Genomic DNA, 19,320 nt, shown 5'->3' on the forward strand with positions numbered 1-19,320 from the left:
TCACATCTAACATTCACAGGACTAGTAAAAAGGACACCTACCACATTTTCATGTAATACCATCCACACCAATAATTTCATGTCTACAAGTGGGTATATGATGATCAATATCGGTATCTTAAATTGATTTATCCACAGAAATGTCATACTCACTCACTTCTGAAAAGGTTCAAGGCAGTGTTTGAAGCATATCATGATCAGATCTTGACAACATTCGACACTTCAAACAGGTTACTTCAAGACACATGAGCCACAGAGTAAGACCTCCACCCGTTAAAGTACAATAGCTAAAGTAAAACAAAGTCCCTCGACCTTACATCAACAAATACATAGATTTCCTCTGGTTCCATGGCAGCTTCTTGTAAATTTTTATGTAATTTAATTTAGTTATTGTTTCTGTTTTCCCCCTATTAAACAGCTACTAATAGCAGTTTTCAGGTGCAATCCCAAAGGTGCACAACACTTCCCACCAAGCTTAAAACCCTGAAGAGTCCCACACTGCTCAACCCAGTAGCAGTGTTTCTAAATTAAGACTTACAACACCCGCAGTTCTATTGAATATACATTACATATGTATATGAATATACGTTTACATATGTACCATCTTCTACACAATACGAAACACCCAATATTATTTGCTCAGCATGGTAGTAATGTATTCCACCATCAGAGAGCAAAATAGCACCCAACACAGAGTAAGGATGCCATCACAGAAACACTTCGGTTGTGTGGCATTCCGTTTCCCCTTTATCTACATGAAAAACTGGGAACCTTATTCCATCATTAGAAAGCTAAGACTTGCAAATTAAATTCAGTACCTACAAGTATACGCACACCCCCTCGGTTTTGTAAATCTATACTAATATAAAGAAAGGCCTGTATTTCTGTCTCATGCTTCTGTCATTCATTCACTTCCAAGCTCCAATCTCAGAAGTTCGAAATCTTGAAAGCATAACCTTCTTATGTGAGGGAAACTCGCACAATAACAGAATGAAAATAACTTCAAATCAGCACTTTATATGGGACTAACAAATAACAACAAGAAGATCACATCAATCCAAAATTTATTACTGTTGTATGGCTAGTCATTCATTCACTTCCAAGCTCCAATCTCAGAAGTTCGAAATCTTGAAAGCATAACCTTCTTATGTGAGGGAAACTCGCATAATAACAGAATGAAAATAACTTCAAATCAGCACTTTATATGGGACTAACAAATAACAACAACAAGATCACATCAATCCAAAATTTATTACTGTTGTATGGCTAGTCTCTGATGATATGGTACAAGAATAACCGGACCTGGATCCTGCATCACATAAAAGATAAACCTTGGAGGCACCAACAGACACCCCCCCCCCCCCCCCCCCCTTTTCCCCCCAAAAAAAAACACCAGGGACATACAGTCATGCACTAATGATATGAAAAATATCAAGTAAACTCTGGAAACAAATTTGATAATCTTCAAATATCAAAAAGTTATAAAAGATCTACCATTTGATCATATATCAACAAGATTCCAAAAAATTATCCACGACAAAAGATAATCCATTAATCAATTACTACAGACTCATTTCTCCTCCAAGCTGTTCAATGAATACCAAAAGAAAAAGAAAAAGAAAAAATAATCATCCAAACAGATATGAAAAAAACCAAGAGAAAACAAAGTTTTTTTTTTCCCAGCATTCAGAAAACAAAAGAAAAGGACTGCTGAGCATACATTTCTGTGAAACCATGATTAACTAGGCAGTGAATATACAGAATAGTTTAACTACAGATTCAAGTGCCAAAACATGATTAAGTCGTACACAAAATGAGTTGGTTGACCAACAACTCATCTATGCAAGACTTTCAACTCAACGTGTACGAAACACTACCATAAACAAAATTGAGAAGATAAGAGCAACCAAACAAGCCCTACCCACTCAATAAGTCCCTAACGGACTCACGAGGAAGTATCCACATAAATTGCTTACCAACAGATACACATATAAGCATAACAAAAATGTATTTGACAACATGAATTCAAATTTCAAATATAAGCTGAGCAAACATGTAAATAAGTGCAACCGAACATGCCCCAAGTGGGAATTCTTTACCCACTCGATAAGCCCCCAATGAAATCATGAGGAAATATCCACATACAATTGATTGCCAACAAATATGCATAAAAGCATTAAAAAACTATTTAACAACATGATTTCTAATTTCAAAGCTAAGCTGAACACACATGTAGAGACTGAAAATGCTGAACAAGTTATTTGAGGAAATTTTAATTGCATAGCATAATTGTACTAAAAGCTGCAAATTTAATATTTCCATGTACTTCCATAAAGAAATGCATACCAAGTAGAGGATCACACTACAAAATAACTCCAAAGATGTCCATCAAACCAGCAAAAATAAAGACTTACACACTGGAGCCAGCAACAAAATATTTCACCAACAAGGAATATAGAGTTTCCCTAAATGATGTCCTCATTATCATGACTTGAGCATTTCTACCAATAGGAGACCTAATAAGACAAGAAGCCAAGAAAGAGAACCATCATCCTTCAGTACATAAATCCTCACTTCAGCACATGACTCCTAGATTTTATCAAGTTTCTCAGCCTTGATGACAGGATTGGCTTTAGCAATAGCATCGCGACCAGAAGTCCTATAATCAAAAGGACAGTCATGTTTGTCAGAATAACGATGAGTAGCACAGAAGGTGTTTCCACATTTGCAATTGAACCCAGTTAAACCAACACGCTTCTGGCAAGTGGTGCATCTGCTTGGCCCCTCTTTTTCTTTCACCTCAAACATCTTGCTTGAGGATGAGTTACCGGATGGTTCTGTTGAAACAACTATTGTCTCCACTTGTCCATCTTGCACATCAACGGCACCTGTAACAACTGAGTCAACGCCAATGCTGCTACTGCTGCCATTCACAATGCTGTCAATGGATGATGCTGCCAATTTGGCCTGCTCCTGCTTTAGGAGCGTGTCCTTGTAGCATTTTGAACACATATTCATTGTAGCGGTCCTTCCGAAGAAACCACAGTTATTGATGCAAAGGATGGGGCGATCTGGAGCTTGGCATCCGGTTCCATCATGAGATTCCATCTTTTCTAGTTATCTGAAAGAAATCGCCTTACCACTTAAATATCATAAAGCAAATATTAAACCAATGACCCATTCACCCACTGAAAAAATATCAAACCAGAATACACATGCAAACATGGTGAACAGAAATATGAATACACGAATACAATCAAATGGGCAAGTCCAAAATCCCAACAAAGTGAATACATATAACCAATTTTAAGATACAAACCACAAGTACAGATAACCAAAGAAAAAGGAAAAAAAACTTTTAAACTTAAACTCATTAACTCATGCAAGATGTATAAAATTGGTGCTATTTTTATCATCTTGCCCAAAAAGTTTGACATTTCACCATGGGTAAACAACAATTTCACTATCACTGTTATGCAAATCGAATGCCCTGTGCTGAACAGACTAGGCCAAAGATAACGATTTGAACCACTTACTCTATCAAATGCAGAAAACCCACAAAACAATATAAAATTTTCGCTATAAAAGCAGCAATCTTCATAAAAAATCCGATTAAATCTGAACAAGTTCAGTTACATGCAACAAAAAATCCTAACTTTCAAACGTAAACGTTTCAATTAGCAAAAATGTTACCATAATTCTATTAAACACAATCAATAATACCCTATTCGTGCTATTCCCAAAAATCTAAACTAAAAATAAAAACTAACAAAAAAATATAAACTATGGAAATCAGCAGCTTCGTATATTAGTACAAAATTAACACCTAAAACAAAACAAAACAAATTAGTTTCACATACAGCATGAAACCCCTCACCTGTTTAGTTTGGCCGATCTTCGAGTCACAAAATCGAACCAGGCGATTCCTGAAACTCGTAGAAAAAAGTTCAAATTTCAAAAAAACAATCAACAACCCGTGAACAGAAGCAGGATCAAATAAATACAGGAATAAAATTCAAATACAGAGACAGGGGGATGGTTTGTTACCCTAATCGAGGAGAATATTGGGAGATAATCGGAAACTAAAAAATAAAAGAATATGAGACTAAAAGAAAAAAATAAAAAAGAAAGCGAAAGAGAGAGATAGAGAGATTGGGTTTGGGTTTGGGGGCTCGTGGGGTCTGTGCTGGTATTTAAAACTTTAGCTTTTCCTCTGCCAACGAAAACTTTTCAGTAAGTCGGTGGTGCTACAATAATAACCCCTGAATGGCTCCATAATTACGGTGTTGCCATTCCATTAACTGAGTGAGTCTGAGTCAGACTGTCCAGAGTCCTTTTTGGTTTTGGGCTGAGTCCGAATCCTTATCATCCCAACCTGGGATTTTTATATACACAACACACCAATAAAAAAAAACAACCTACATAAATAATTGAAAGTCAAATTACACACACACTCTTTAAAATGTGATCTGTTTGGCATTTTGTCCCAAGAAAAAATTTTGTGACACTTAATTTCATGAACTATTTTTGTGTTCTAAAATGTCCTCATTATGTCAACTATATTACATTTTTTGTTTGAGATGCTTACAAAGCGCCGGTGTCACGTGGACATCTATTATTCTTTTTATGAGACAATATAAAACTGGTTATAGTTCAAAGTAAGGCTGGGGGTGGGTCGGTAATCGAACTGCAAGGGCCATCGACAATGTCAGTTACCGTCGGTTTCGGATGCGGTTGTTGTCGAATCGGTGTGATCGGTGTCGGTGGCTGGCTATCGCACCAGCCAAGCAGCCCAAGCTCACCTCGCCGAAGCCTCCACGCCAAGCCACCAGCCTCGTCGTCGCACCAGCAACACCAACACACTAGCTTCGCCGTCCCACCAACAACACCACCCTCGATATGAAACTAAAGACTAGCAGAAAAAGAAGAGGAATGTTTCAATCTGTAACTAGAGACCAACAAAAGAAGAAGAAGAAGAAGAATGAGGGTGTTGGTTGGTAGTGGTACACCGACGGTGTTGAGATTTCCAAATTGCCACCGCCTATCATCAAATCGGTTGGCCAACCGACACCTATTTGTCGGTCAATCGTCAGCTGGCCTTTTTGCAGTGGCGGGTGCGGTTGCGGTTCATCGGTAATTCTGACCCAGCCCTAGTTCAAAGGACATCTTTACATGTACATTTTCTTCTTCTACAACATGTTTTGGATTTTCTTTATAACAAACACCAATTTTTCGAGCTATAAAAAAATCTAGAAATTCACAACTTCAAGTCAAAATCATGAAGGGATTTTGTTCTTCATCAACTAAGCTTTAAGAAAGTATAAGCATTGCTCAAATACATAAACTAAATTAAGATAAATCAATTACCAAAGATGAGTCATGATGGTAGAAGGTTTGAAAGTAAATTTGTTTTAATAATTTAATAGGGTTTCCTTGATTAACACCCAAGTCCCAACAATGATTTGGAATGCTTTGATTTTATTTCTATGAAGGGAATCAATAAATCCCAAAAAATTTCAAACATGAATCCTGAAAATCACATAAATTTTGGAAACGGAAAAAAAACTATTTAAAAATGTTTTTTTATTAGTTTTCATTTTAAGAACATTTGATCCATGTACATTTTCTAACCCTCCTTCACATGTGTTGTCATTATCTTCACTATTCTTTTAATTTTCCTTCTCTATAGTAATTTTATCGAAGACTTGAACTCAGAATCTCCTCTAAAAAAGAGATAGACCGCCACTAGTAGACTATGGGCCCGTTTGGCACTGCTTCTTAGAAGCACTTTTATTTAGTAGCGCTTTTATCAGAAGCGCTTATGTTAAGAAGCACATATAAATTTTTATAAAACTTATAAGTTGTTTATGCAAAAGCACTTGAAAGTGCTTCTTGAGAAAGCACCTGTCAGGTGCTTCTCAAAAAACCCCCTTAAAAGTGCTTTTATAACTCAAAAGCACTTCTAATTATTTTTGCCAAACGCTATCAAAAGCGCTTTTACTAATTTGAAAGCGCTTTTGACAATTTTAAAAGCAGTGCCAAACGGGTCCTATGGCTTGTTTAGTAGTGCTTTTAGAAGCCTTACAAGTGTTTTCAAATAGTCAAAAGCATTTTTGCTTATGTTTGATAAAAACAAAAAATAAAAGTGTTTTTGGGTTATAAAAGCACTTGGAAAGGGATTCCAAATACATTCATAAGAAGTAATTAGATTTTTTTCAAAAAAATTTATGTCTTTTAACAAAAGCGCTTCTAGTGAAAACGCTTCCTACATGAGCACTCCTAAAAAAGTCCTAAATCCAAATAGTCATTGACTTCCTTCTCTATGTTTAATCAAAAATTTAATAAGAAAATGCATCAAACGGGCCTATGGGCCTTAGAATGAGTTCCGAGTTTCCGAGTCTTGAAGATTGGGCTGGGCTGGGCCGGGCCCAGAGTCACGGCTATTGTGAACTGGTCCAAAATATCATGGGTCCTATACGGTAGAAAGGAGATTTTCGCGGCGGGAAAAGAGTGAAGTGGTGCGCAAATTGGCGGGAACAAATCGGAATCCCCAAAATTTGCATATAAATACAGCCCCTACTAAATCGTCTTCTTCTCTAAAATTCCCAAAACCTCTGGTTCGCGGAATGGGTAAGAAAAAGAGAGCTAGAGATTCTGAGCAAAAGCAAGTACCAGATATGGAAGGGGACGAAGAACAACAACAAAATGACGAAGATCACAACGCCTCTTCCACCGATGAGAAGAACCTCTACGAGGTGTTTGAGAATTACGTTCAAAATTTTGCGTGATGTGATTTGATTAATCTCTTGATTTCTTTCTTTAAGCTACAAAATTAGATTTTTAATTTTTATGTTTTTCTTGCCCTAATTTGGGAAATTGGGGGTTTTGAAAGGCATTTGGTTGTGGTTGTTTTGTAGGTTCTTGGCGTGGAGAGAAGCGCGACTCAACAGGAAATAAAGAAAGCGTATCATAAGTTGGCATTGCGACTCCATCCCGATAAAAATCCTGGCGAGGTGAAACGTGATAAAAATCGTGTCTTTTCTGCTTTTTCTCTCAACTGTGAAGTGTGGTTATGTTGTAAGCTGTAAGTGTAATTCTTCATTTTTGTTTGTATAGGGAGCTAAAGAGAAGTTTCAGCAATTGCAAAAAGTGATTTCAATTCTTGGGGATGAGGAGAAACGAGCACTCTATGACCAGACTGGTTGCATTGACGATGATGTGAGTTTGTGATGGTTTTTTTTTTTTTTTTTTTTAGCAATTTGAGAGCGAACCCATAATTTTAAAATTCACATTGTTAGAAAATCTTCTGTGTAGTGGTAAATAAGATTTATTATTGGAAATGACAAGAAAATGGGTCAGTTGTGATGTTTCTGAATTGGAATCATTGCAGCCTTTAGATCCTCAGGGAAATCAAAATTGCCTTAAATCATTAAGTGGTGCTTATTTTGTTTGTCCATTTCATGAGCAGGACCTTGCCGGTGATGTTCAGAATCTGCGCGAATTTTTCCGAGCCATGTATAAAAAGGTCATGATCTTTTCATCTCTTCATGCTTTCTTCTGATACAATATCATGCCATATGTACTTTCTGTAGCTTAATGACAAAATATACATCATTTGCAGGTAACTGAAGCAGACATTGAAGAGTTTGAAGCGAACTACAGAGGATCTGATTCTGAGAAGAAAGATTTGATTGATCTGTATGGCAAGTGCAAGGGTAATATGAACAGGTATTAGCATTGTGTTTATCCTTTTTCGCATTTGGGTTTCCTGCGGTTTCCTGCTTGATGCTTACAGTCTTTTTCCCTTGCAGACTCTTCTGCTCAATGCTTTGCTCAGATCCTAAACTTGATTCACACCGCTTCAAGGATATTCTTGATGAGGCAATAGCTGCAGGTGTGGATATCTTTGAATCTCTCTCTCTCTCTCTCTCTCTCTCTCTCTCTCTCTCATGAAAAAGAAAAATTCACTAATCTTTCCAAAAAATTATGTTTCTTGTTCTTGCTGAGAATCCTTTAATTTAGGCTTATACCTGGCTTACAAACCATGGCTGATTGTTTCACTTAAGATATCTACAATACAATAGTAGGTGATCAGGTGAACTTTGGATGTTGAATTAGATGGCTCCCTTGTTTCTATTTTCTGGGCATAGTGATCTTCTAGAAAAGATAAGGTGGTTAAGACATGAAAGAACTAGTTATATAACTTATATCTTTTAGTTTACTTACTCTTGAAATTGACACTGATCCTACCAGATGGGACTGTTACTATAAGAGGGCTTTATTTTTGCTATAAATATTATGAAAAAAATTGCTTAGTTAAATAAATGATCAATGAATGAATGGTAACTTAGTTGTATTGTGTATATCGGAAAAAGACATTTGATGGCATTGATATTGAAGGTATAATGCAAGACTTGTTCAGGACCTTCGTAACTGTAATGAATATAAATTTTATCAGTCAGTAATGAAGCTTTTGCATATATTTTCAGTTTTCTTCTTTTTTTTTTTTTATAGTCTAATGTTGCCTAAAGTAAATTTCTGGTTACGCCTCTGTATGTAAGTTATATTGACACCAGTTGATGCATTATTGGTTTACTGAATTGTTCTGCATTTAAGGGTGTGCAGAGTATCTTTCATGTTGCTGATTCACTTTCTCCCCTCTTTGTGCAGGAGAACTGAAATCAACCAAAGCCTACACAAAATGGGCAAAGAAAGTATCTGAAACAAAACCTCCTACTAGTCCTTTAAGGAGGAAGGACAAGTGAGTACCTCACTAAAAGTTTATTTTATTATTTACATTTTTTTTAGTAACTCGATCAAGAAATGAAAATCTTTGTGCTTAAATCTTTGACAGGTCAAATAAGCAGTCAGAACCAGATCTGTATGCAATCATATCTCAGCGCCGAAATGAGAGGAAAGATCGGTTTGATTCTATGTTCTCTAATCTAGTTTCTAAGTATGGCGGGAGTAATGATTCTTCAGAACCCACAGAAGAAGAATTTGAGGCTACACAGAAAAGGCTTGAAAGCAAAAGGTCCTCCAGAAAATCAAAACGCAAGTAACTTGACCTTCTAGAGTAAATTTTAGTCTATGTATTGGTGTGCTCAAAATTTCTCTATAAACGTAATCCCTTTTTCTTAGAACTATTTAAACATGCCAGAAAATTGTATGTGAGTTTTCTTCTGTACATGGTTTTAGATCCATTTGCCTGATGCTTTACTTAGAAATATGCAAATGGAAAGTTGCATGTGAGGTTTTCTTCTGATGCTTTACATGGTTTTAAATATGCAAATGTGCTCATGACAAAGTTTATTGATCCTTTCTTTTTTCTTAATGGAAGCTTGTTCTGCCATTGGGGACAAATTGTCTGCGTTTAATGTTAAACTAGAGCAAAGCATGCATGGCCACTTTAAACAAACCTTGACTTATTCGTTGAGTTTTTCTTTCTGGTGCTGGGTTGGGTAGTTACAATTTTCCAAAATTGCCCTTTGACGTCATTCCCAGACTATTGAAAAGATTGATTGCTTCTTTTTGTGTGTTCCTAGGCAAACAACGTAGTAACCTGTGAATGACTATATACAACTTTACAAGTGTTTTGGTATTCGTCAGTACCTCATGGTTTGGCAATAAACAAAATAAGGTGGGCATTCCTTAACAATAAAATTATGTACGAGTTCATCTTGAGACCCAATTGGATTTTGTTCTGCTTGGCCCTTCAACTCCCAACTCTTCTCGTGTTGCATCCCTATTTGAGGTTCTTTACATGGTCAGTTGGTTTTGGTTATTTTTGCAAGACTGTAATTTATAATAGTGATTATTCGGTTATTCCCATACCAAAAATGTCATAAAAGCTGTGTTTAAACGTTGTAGAAGATTTCAAGTCCCATCCCAACTAATTAAGTGAATAAATGCAAATCTAACTATTCGATCAGTTGGTGACTTGTCACATTTTAGTTTTTAATTCCAATTTCACCCCTTATAAGATCAAACCATAAAATAAAGAAATTTCACCCCTTTTGAATATATGAGGAATATTTTTTCTTTGAAGAGAAAGAAACTCTTAGATAAATTCTTTAACTCTTTATTGTCCTTGAGTCAGCTTCTTGGAGGAGATATTTTATCAAATATTTTACCCCATCTTTAAGAAAAATATAAAAAAAGAGGGTTGTTAGGGTAATTTAAATATTTAATGGGTAGATAGAAATATAGAATGATAGAGTGGACGAGGCTGCCTTCAGTCGTCCTTTAATGCATCATCCATGATCATGGATCATGGTCATAGTAGTAGGTGTAGGCACCATCTGGATTCGTTCAGTTTTTGTCGAAAACTGCAAACTAAACCAATCTAATCGGTTTGAATTTTTTCCAAACTAAAACCAACCAAACCATATTTTTAAGCGAACCAAACAAATCCATTCATCCTCGGTTTGGTTTCGTTGATTTGAATGGTTTGGGGAGAGGGGAAAAAGAAACAAAGAAAAATACAATGGAGAGATGAAGATAATTGAGAGAAATATATGAAGAAATTAAAATAGAAAATGATGAGAAGTTGCAAAGTAAGAAAGGAGATGAAGACATCGACTAAAGGGAGGTTGAGATTGAGAGGGGAGAAAGAATAAGAGATATGGGAGTAAATGAATACGCAATGGGTATGATAATATTAAAAAGATCCTATTTAGTTTGGTTCGATTTAGGTGGTTTAAAAATAATTCACTAAATCGAAAATAGCAGTTTGATTCGGTTTATAAACAGATAAATATATGTAATTTTTTTTATGTAAAAACCAAACCAACCCAGTCCAAACGATTTAGTTTGGTTGGTTTAATCAATTAAATGTCCACCTTTCACTACTAGTAGTAGTGAAAGGTAGGGGTGGACAACAATAAACGAATATCATACTATGTCGAACCGGACCGAACTGGTGGTCTAGTTTTGTTTTTTTTTTTTTTTAACTAAAACCATTCAGTTTTGTGACCAATCCGAACCGATGGAGTTGGTTTAGTCATCGGTTTTAGTACTGTATTTCGCTGGTTCTATCCAAACAACACCGACCGATGCATTAAAATATTTTTGGATGCTTGCTGCCATGCTTACTTGTTTGCTTTTTAGACTTTATCATTTTTAGTTTTTATGTTCTATAAGGCCTTCCACAATGATTTTGATTTTGATTTTGATGCTTAAAGTGACCTAATTTCTATTTGAATAGTGCTGAGAGTGATTTTTATATTTGTTGTATCCGTAGTGATACTGAGAGAGATATACGAGAGTAATATTATTATACCAAATTAAATTATGCCTAATTTTGATTAAGTGGTTATTAAGTTTTAATTTATAATGTAATTATATATGAAAATTATACCAATATCATTATTTTAATAAAATCTTTAAAAAGAATCCAATATTACATATATCATATTAATTATTTGAAGGCACGTGAAAGAGCAATGCTTGGATCCTCATGTTTGAGGACCAACCTTGTCCTCGTAGCCAATCAAATGAGCCCATGATAGGGTCCACCATCTCAACTCTCTTTTTTCTCTCATGGTGGAGCTCATTCGGTATTTAGCTATTGGATTTTATCGTATAATTTATGTATCTTTTCTTTAATTGTTTGCATTTTTTTATGATTTTTTAATTATTATTCCATTAAAATTAAGTAGCATTTAATCATGTTCGTTGATCTTCAACAGACAACTCAGCATAGCCATTGATATACATGTGGGCCAGGCCCATCTCACATAAGAATCAAACTCAAACATCACTAATTGGGCTCATGCCAAATAGAAATCACTCTCTCTGGCCCCACTGTGAGTTGTGATTTCTATTTTTGAGTCCAATAAATTGGAATCAAAATCAAAATCAAGGCCTCACTTAATTCTTGCAGTCGTTCACTTTTTAGTTATGTTGATGATAAATTGCTATTTGTTATTAGGTGATGTTGTGTTTTTCTTCCAATAGTAAGGAAACCTCTAAATTTGAGCCTCAAATTCATTTGAAATTTAGGCCTTAACTTAACTGAATGTTTTTCAAAAAAGAATTGGTTCACTACCAAACCTAATGACCGATCCAACCAAACCACCATTTCAGTTAATCAAACCTTAAGGCTTGGAATCAATCGGTTCGGTTACAATTTTAAATTTTTCAATATTGAGCCTCTTGGTTCGGTTACAGTTAGAAGCATACAGTTCGGTTAACCAAACCATATCCACCCCTACACCTTTAACGAAGGCACTAGCTAATTGTCATTTTTATTACTTTTTAAAATTAGAAGTGGCCAAAAAAAAAATTAAAATTAGAAAAGAAATAATTTGGTGGTTAAAGAATTGAAGAAACTATGAAAGAAAAAAATAGTTTTATTCGACCCAAAGAAAAAGAAATAATTTTATAACAAAAAAGAATATTCCAGAGGCTAAAAGAGTAATTTTTGAATTGAATCGCTCCAACCAAGTGGTCAAGCACAAATTGAGTCTTTCCCTTGAAAAAAAGAAAAGAAAAAAAGAAACAATTCGATTTTTAAGTCGCAAGGACAATGACATCCCAACTACGCGCTGGAAAACATTCCCTGGTGGGAGAGAAGAGTTGATCTCTCCCATGAATCTACAAATGCAAGCAAAGCTTTGCCTTTTTCTTTGGTCTTCTATACCTGTCCCTTTAGCTTTTGCCTTCCAAACCCCACCTTCTATTTGGTAGATAATCAACTTCCAAATTAAGCAGTATTATATTCATATGTGCTACACTTGCTTTACTTGAGGCTGCCCTTCCACCCTTCTCTAACTCTCTCTACTTTTTTGGTAAGTAGTTATCACATTCTTGATTATCATATTTAGTGCTCTTGTTGCTTTACTTGAGTGTGTGTGTGATATCATTATTGTTGTGGAATAAAGCTTTACTCATTTATATGTCTCTCTCTCTAGTTTTTGGGAATTCAGTAGCTTCAGGACTCAAGGGTCATCCCTTGAGGAACATTACATAGCAGTTGGTGCTGCACAAATTGATTACTGCTGTTTTCCTTTTCAGGTATTATGCAAATTTTTCTTTTCTGGGTCTTTAAATTTTGGGTCAAATTTTGCTATGGAAGCAGTAAAATTTTTGTTTTTATTGTATGGGAGTGAGTTCCTGAAATGAGTCCAAATTGAGTCAATTTAACAATTGGGATTCACCACCGAAGCTGGGTTTACTTACTGTACTGTATATCTTCTGCGTTTTGAAGGTCTTAAGTGCCTATGGAGACTGAGGATGGTGAAATGAAGTCAAAGATGGAGGATTATGAACTAATAGAGCAGATTGGTAGAGGGGCATTTGGAGCCGCTTTTCTCGTTTTCCATAAGACTGAGAAAAAGAAGTAAGAGTACTTTCTACGAACCTTGCTTTTCATTTTTTTAAAATTTTGAAGGGAATTTTGTCTTCAAAAATGTAGTTTTTGTAATCTACATGACAACTATATAATTACTTACCAGAAAAAAAAAAAAAACACTTTATTTAGTAGGAATTTAGCAAGAAAATTTAATTGTAGGATTACAGGGCCTGTCTGTGATTTTTGCTATACACTTAAACAAAATTCACATTTCTGGGTATGAATTTTTACCACAACAGATAGTCGGGAATCCAAAATTTCCATATTTGATATTACAACTGGTATTTAGCTCAAATTTGCTCAAAAGTCAAAACTAGATTTGCCAACTTATTTTTATCTTCTAACCTGTTTGTTTTTATTTTTTCTTTATAGGTATGTGTTGAAAAAGATTCGTTTAGCTAAACAAACGGAGAAGTTCAAACGCACAGCTCACCAAGAGGTGTTTTTTATTTTTATTTTTCAAATTGTTCCATTTTCTAGGAGCTACATTAGGCATCCTTTTCATATCATCTGTCCTCTGACCAACCAATTGTAGCATCAAATATCCATCTTTGCTGTTTTCTTGGCATTTAAAGTTTGGACATATAAGCTCCAATTTCATTCTTTCTTTATCCGTATCAGTACTGTCATTTCTGTTATCTTGATTTTATGAAAATGCTTTGTCTTGGCTGCACTTAATTCTGTTCAAATACCTAGCTCTGGTTTGTAACAATCTTCTGGGAAGTGTGCGCTTGAAACAATATTCATATGAAAATAAATAAATAATACACACTAGCATGCGTTTGCACATAGACCTTCAGATTTTGTATCCGAGACTCTGAGTACAAATGATCCATTCTCGATAATATATGAACACATAATTATGATCGATCCTTGATTGTAGCCTTCTAGTTGCATAGTCCCCAGTTATTTTAATTCTAGATACCCTTTTAGAAAAAGCAATAAACTTTGCTTCCTCCTCAATGCCGACTAAATAGTTTATCACCAGTGACTTCATGTTAATGTGTTCTTGATATTGTATTCACTTGTTCTACCTACCATAGAAGAAGAAAAGCTTAATTGTCTGTGTCCTTGACATGAGACTGAAACATGTGTTTCCTACTCAATTAATGGCAATTCCTCTAATTCTGTTGCAGATGAATTTAATCGCAAAGTTAAATAATCCATATATTGTGGAGTATAAAGATGCTTGGGTGGGAAAGGTAAATGCGTGGTTCTTCTATATGTAAAGTTACATATAATTTGAAATGACTGTAGAATATAAATTTGGAGGTGTCTTGTGCAATTGTGAGTATATTTGACTTTGTACATGCATGCTTAAGAGTTTCTATTTTCTGTAGGGAGACTGCATATGCATTGTAACTGGATATTGTGAAGGAGGTGACATGTAAGTAACTACCATTTGCATCATTGATATTCTAAATATGTTTTGGCTGGTATGATAGAATATTAGAATGCCTTTTTTTCTTTTTGCCTACATGAGAAATTTAAACAGCATTTTTAAACATCTTTTGCTTCTATAATGAATTGAAATACTTACTTTCTTTCCATAAGTTTCTTCCAAATGTTAGCTTGAAACTGATTGACAAGTCACATGATTTTGAGTTAGACAAGATATATGAGGAAATCTAATATCTTATTGGCAATGTCAACATGTTGAAGTCTGTATATCTATTATTCAGTTCTTTTCTTCTGAGGTCCCTAAATAGGTTCCTTAAATGAGTTATTGTTTTTCAGTCGATAGATTATATATGGACAGGTGGGATGCATCTTAGCTGTCTATATCTAATCTAATGGGTCAGAAATAAGGATACTATTTTTTATCTAATGTTTATCAAAAAAAATTTCTTACTTTTAAATTGCTTAATAAGTAGAAATCAATAGCAATACTTCCCATGATATACTGAATGAGAAACTACTCATTTTCTTAACAGGGCTGAAATTGTAAAGAAGGCCAGAGGACAATTTTTCCCAGAGGAGGTAATCAGTGAGTTTTGATAAATTTCGTATCCTATGTACCTATATAAGGTAGCAAGCAACTGCTCTATGATGTTACTCTGTTTCTCCATGCAGAAGCTCTGCAAATGGCTGGCTCAATTGTTGCTAGCTGTGGACTACTTGCACAATAATCGAGTGCTTCATAGAGACCTTAAGGTAATATCCTAGACCCATAAGTTGATGGAGCATACCTATTGTTTTAGTGAAGAAATTATATTTATGATCTTTATTTTAATAAAAATATAATGATTGCAGTGTTCCAATATATTCCTTACAAAGGACAATGACATCCGACTTGGTATGTAGACATAATGATTGCTAAGAGAAGCAATGTTTTGCTGCATTAGGTTTGGCTTCCATGTGTTGCTGTTTTTAAAGAAATGTATATCTTTCCTGGACTTTATAGGTGACTTTGGACTCGCAAAACTACTCAACACAGAAGATCTTACTTCTTCGGTATGAACTCGCATATATGTTATTTGGTTGTCTTTATACCTCTACTCTGACTGTAAACAAGCTGGCATGCCCAATTATTTTTCTTGTATCTCTTGTCTTTCATGCAAACTACCATATAGTAGTTTCTAAATGTCTATTTTTCCCCCACCTAGTACTAGAACAAGCAGTTTTAAATTTGATAAGGCCACCCACTTTTTGAGAGGATAATTCCTCAGTATTTTTGGCAAAGCTGCTAGTATTTAGGTTAAAACTTACAACTACTTAGCTAAATCCACTTATTTATGTCAGTTAATTTTCAATTCCTATATATTCAATATAGGTTGTTGGAACTCCAAACTACATGTGCCCTGAGCTCCTTGCAGATATACCTTATGGCTATAAATCTGATATATGGTCGCTTGGTAAGAATTCTAGAATCTTATAGTTCTATTATTACAGGCTCAAATCCATGATTTTGAGTAGAAACAATTTTGTTTTTCGTTTCTATTGCTTTTTAGGTTGCTGTATGTTTGAAATTGCTGCACATCAGCCTGCATTTAGGGCTCCTGTAAGTATAAGCTTGAGCTTTGATGTTGCACTGATATTATTGGCTGCCAACAATGCATCTGAACCTGCCTTTGGTATAGGTTTTTGAGTAACTAAATCCATAAATGACTTAATTGAACAGGACATGGCTGGGCTTATCAATAAAATTAACAGATCCTCCATTTCTCCTCTTCCAATTGTGTATTCATCCACACTGTGAGTAATATCTTCAAAATCATCAGGATCATAGTGCTTTTTTAAATGAATATTCTATTTGCATTTAAAATGCTTTATATCATATGCAACACTGTAATATGTTTCAATTTATATGTTATGGCTTCTGCATCATAGGAAACAAATTATCAAGAGCATGCTCAGGAAGAGTCCAGAACACAGACCAACAGTGAGTTTGTTGACCCCAGACTTGAATGGTATAAGGAATTTGAAGACCATTATCTGTTCTAATACCTGCATAATTTGTTAATTTAGGCTGCAGAGTTATTAAGGCTTCCACACTTACAACCATACCTCCTTCAATGCCGCAATGCATCATCTGTTTTTCTTCCAGTAAAGCCTGTAAACAACTTGAAAGATAAACCTACAAGAAAAACACTGTCTAGCAAGCCCAGCAATGGCAAAGACAACAGAGACAAGGAGGCTGGGAAACTGAACCACTTGGAAAAGGTTCATCCATTGGAGAGCAGTGCTACTGCTGATGTGGCACATAAATATTTAATAAACATTGATAACCCTGTATTCACAGCTAGTGCAGAAGAAAAGCTTGAAACCAAGAGGGTTGATCCTACTAGCTGTATTGTGGAATTATCTAGTGCAACTGATGGTTCAAAAGATGGACCAACTGATTCAGAAGCATCTGTTTGCAATGGAGATAAGCAAGCTGACACTATCAGTATAGCCCAAAAGGAAAATACTGAGTCTGACATTGAGATTACATCAGAGAGGACACCAAATTCTCAGAATGAAGAACTAGAAGAACCTACTGCCACAAATTCAGAACAACTGCAAGAGGTTGATTTCAGGACTCTGAAGATTAAGAACCAAGAAGTTCTTGAAGGAGCTAGAATAGAAGGAGAGGGTACTAAAGAAGAAAATTGCAGGGAATTGGCAATGTCCAGTGTAGGCTCCACTAACAAAGTTGGGTCCCCTGATGATAAATGCTCCTCATCAACTAAATCTGAGGTGGAACCCAGTTGCTTTTTACAGAAGGAAAGTCCCAATGTATATACTGAAGGTGCTCACATGGACTACTTGTCATCCGGAAGTAACAATGATTGCTCCATACATAAAGAAAAAGATGAAGTGGGAGGAAAGACTGACAATAATACTTGCTCCATGCGTATAGAAAAAGATGAAGTGGGAGAAAAGGCGGACAATAATAATTGCTCCATGCAGATAGAAAAAGATGAAGTGGGAGGAAAGACAGACAATAATACTTGCTCCATGCGAATAGAAAAAGTTGAAGTGGGAGGAAAGGCAGACAATAATTATTGCTCCATGCAGATACAAAAAGATGATGGTCATGTGATTGATCAGGCACCAAGCGACATCTCCTTAGTGAGTACACTAACTGCAATAGGTGCTGATGATTGCAAGAGTGAATGGGAAAGTCCAACTCAGCAAAGAGCTGATGCCCTGGAGTCTCTGCTTGAGCTATGCGCACGGCTACTAAAGCAGGACAAACTTGATGAGCTTGCCGGTGTGCTAAAACCATTTGGAGAAGAAGCTGTCTCATCTAGAGAAACAGCTATCTGGTTGACAAAGAGTCTCATGTCTGCACAAAAATCTAATGGAGGATCTTAATTTTTAATAGACAATTTGGATGTAATTTATGCAATACAGAGTTTTTTTTTTAAATGTATTTATCATCTGGACATAAATTGTTTGTCAACCAGAGTGTTTGAATATTGAACATTAGACTCGGAAATAACATATTGCAGATTGTAACAGAACATTGGCTCTAGTGGAATCTTGACGCAATCTATAATTTTTTCTATTGTTTCAATGTATTTTGTAGATTATTTTTCTTTTTAATTCAGCTTTTCAATGTATATTTGTCGATTAACAGGTTATCGTGATTTTACTCTTGTGGGTGTTGAGGGATAAATGCTTTGCCATGAGAGCTAGAAGCCTCGAGAGGTTTTCATGAATGTCTGTAAGAGTTAATTAGATGTAGTTAACCATGCAAAGAGAAATTCATTGCATGTCTAAAACAAGCAATGGATTGATGACATTTCCATGAGGCTTAAGTAGTAGAGTTATTCTACTAGTTTAAGTTTTACAAGGAGAGCCATAGAACAAAGAATAGAAGAAAAAATCCAGACAACACAATTGAAGAACTTAGCATATATTTTATATGAAATATTTTCATATCCTTTATTCTGTTTGGAATCCCATTTAAACAGTCATAACATTCACCCATCTTGGTGACATAAATGAATGTTCTTCTCTAATGGAATCCCATAAATCCAGTACATATATCACTCTCATAGTGATCTCATTTTCTTTTCCTAAGAATTTTTTTCTATTCTCCAAGCTTAATATATGAAGCTAATAGGCAAAGAAAGACAAGAGGAAGGCACCAGCCAGGGATCCAATGGACATGGTAATGGAGGCGGCGCTTGATGGGGCCGGGGCAGGAGCTGTGCCACCTGTGAGGGTGGAGGCAACTGAGCCGATAGGGGAAGTAGCGGAGGCTGCTGAGCCGGTCGGGGCACCAACTGCGCCCTTGATGGCATCCTTAGCAGCTGTTGCTTTGTCACTGATGGTACTATCTGCCAAGGCAACACTAAGCATGGCAGCAATGACAATGAGGGCGAGGGTGATCTTCTTCATTTCCATGATGAATATTATTGTGAAATGGTAATAAGTTGATATAACAAAGACCTGCCTTAGAGATGGATGTGAAGACAAAACTTCTTATTTTCTCTTTTTTATTTTGTGCAGGCCTGAGGAATACTCACGAGGAAA

General features: G+C 35.6%; 3 protein-coding genes and 1 long non-coding RNA gene across 5 annotated transcripts; 2 read left to right on the forward strand and 2 right to left on the reverse strand.

Annotated features, from left to right (window-relative positions):
- Nucleotides 1-548: 548 nt before the first annotated feature.
- On the reverse strand, nucleotides 549-1,318 carry LOC147282371 (uncharacterized). Its single transcript, XR_015123091.1, has 2 exons — nucleotides 1,071-1,318; nucleotides 549-958 (listed from the first exon to the last, which is right to left on the reverse strand). It is a non-coding gene; the product is annotated as an uncharacterized LOC147282371 (long non-coding RNA).
- Nucleotides 1,319-2,288: 970 nt separating this feature from the next.
- Nucleotides 2,289-4,203, reverse strand: LOC147282372 (zinc finger A20 and AN1 domain-containing stress-associated protein 8-like). The gene is made up of 3 exons (XM_086246568.1): nucleotides 4,047-4,203; nucleotides 3,877-3,925; nucleotides 2,289-3,120 (listed from the first exon to the last, which is right to left on the reverse strand). The coding sequence occupies exon 3, from the start codon at nucleotides 3,105-3,107 to the stop codon at nucleotides 2,589-2,591; it is 519 nt and encodes a 172-aa protein (XP_086102694.1). The 5' UTR covers nucleotides 3,108-3,120; nucleotides 3,877-3,925; nucleotides 4,047-4,203; the 3' UTR covers nucleotides 2,289-2,588.
- A 2,317-nt stretch (nucleotides 4,204-6,520) lies between these two features.
- On the forward strand, nucleotides 6,521-9,264 carry LOC147282373 (chaperone protein dnaJ 6-like). The gene is made up of 8 exons (XM_086248433.1): nucleotides 6,521-6,754; nucleotides 6,917-7,012; nucleotides 7,116-7,217; nucleotides 7,468-7,524; nucleotides 7,621-7,727; nucleotides 7,811-7,893; nucleotides 8,670-8,760; nucleotides 8,854-9,264. The coding sequence occupies exons 1-8, from the start codon at nucleotides 6,626-6,628 to the stop codon at nucleotides 9,059-9,061; spliced, it is 873 nt and encodes a 290-aa protein (XP_086104559.1). The 5' UTR covers nucleotides 6,521-6,625; the 3' UTR covers nucleotides 9,062-9,264.
- Nucleotides 9,265-12,542: 3,278 nt separating this feature from the next.
- Nucleotides 12,543-18,355, forward strand: LOC147282374 (serine/threonine-protein kinase Nek6-like). Of its 2 annotated transcripts, XM_086247348.1 has the most exons (15): nucleotides 12,545-12,790; nucleotides 12,914-13,016; nucleotides 13,210-13,341; nucleotides 13,726-13,792; nucleotides 14,490-14,555; nucleotides 14,694-14,740; nucleotides 15,288-15,333; nucleotides 15,427-15,507; nucleotides 15,607-15,649; nucleotides 15,758-15,807; nucleotides 16,127-16,208; nucleotides 16,305-16,354; nucleotides 16,475-16,548; nucleotides 16,684-16,735; nucleotides 16,822-18,355. In XM_086247348.1, exons 3-15 carry the CDS (start codon nucleotides 13,223-13,225, stop codon nucleotides 18,151-18,153), a joined length of 2,109 nt encoding a protein of 702 aa, XP_086103474.1. In that variant the 5' UTR covers nucleotides 12,545-12,790; nucleotides 12,914-13,016; nucleotides 13,210-13,222; the 3' UTR covers nucleotides 18,154-18,355. The 2 variants fall into 2 exon arrangements, with proteins under 2 accessions (XP_086103475.1, XP_086103474.1); XM_086247349.1 differs by lacking the exons at nucleotides 16,127-16,208; nucleotides 16,305-16,354 and having other exon boundaries at nucleotides 12,543-12,790.
- The last annotated feature ends 965 nt before the right edge of the window (nucleotides 18,356-19,320 follow it).

The sequence above is a fragment of the Dryas octopetala genome, chromosome 6 (assembly GCF_963921425.1).
Source record: "Dryas octopetala chromosome 6, drDryOcto1.1, whole genome shotgun sequence".
In the NCBI taxonomy this organism is placed as follows: Eukaryota; Viridiplantae; Streptophyta; class Magnoliopsida; order Rosales; family Rosaceae; genus Dryas; species Dryas octopetala.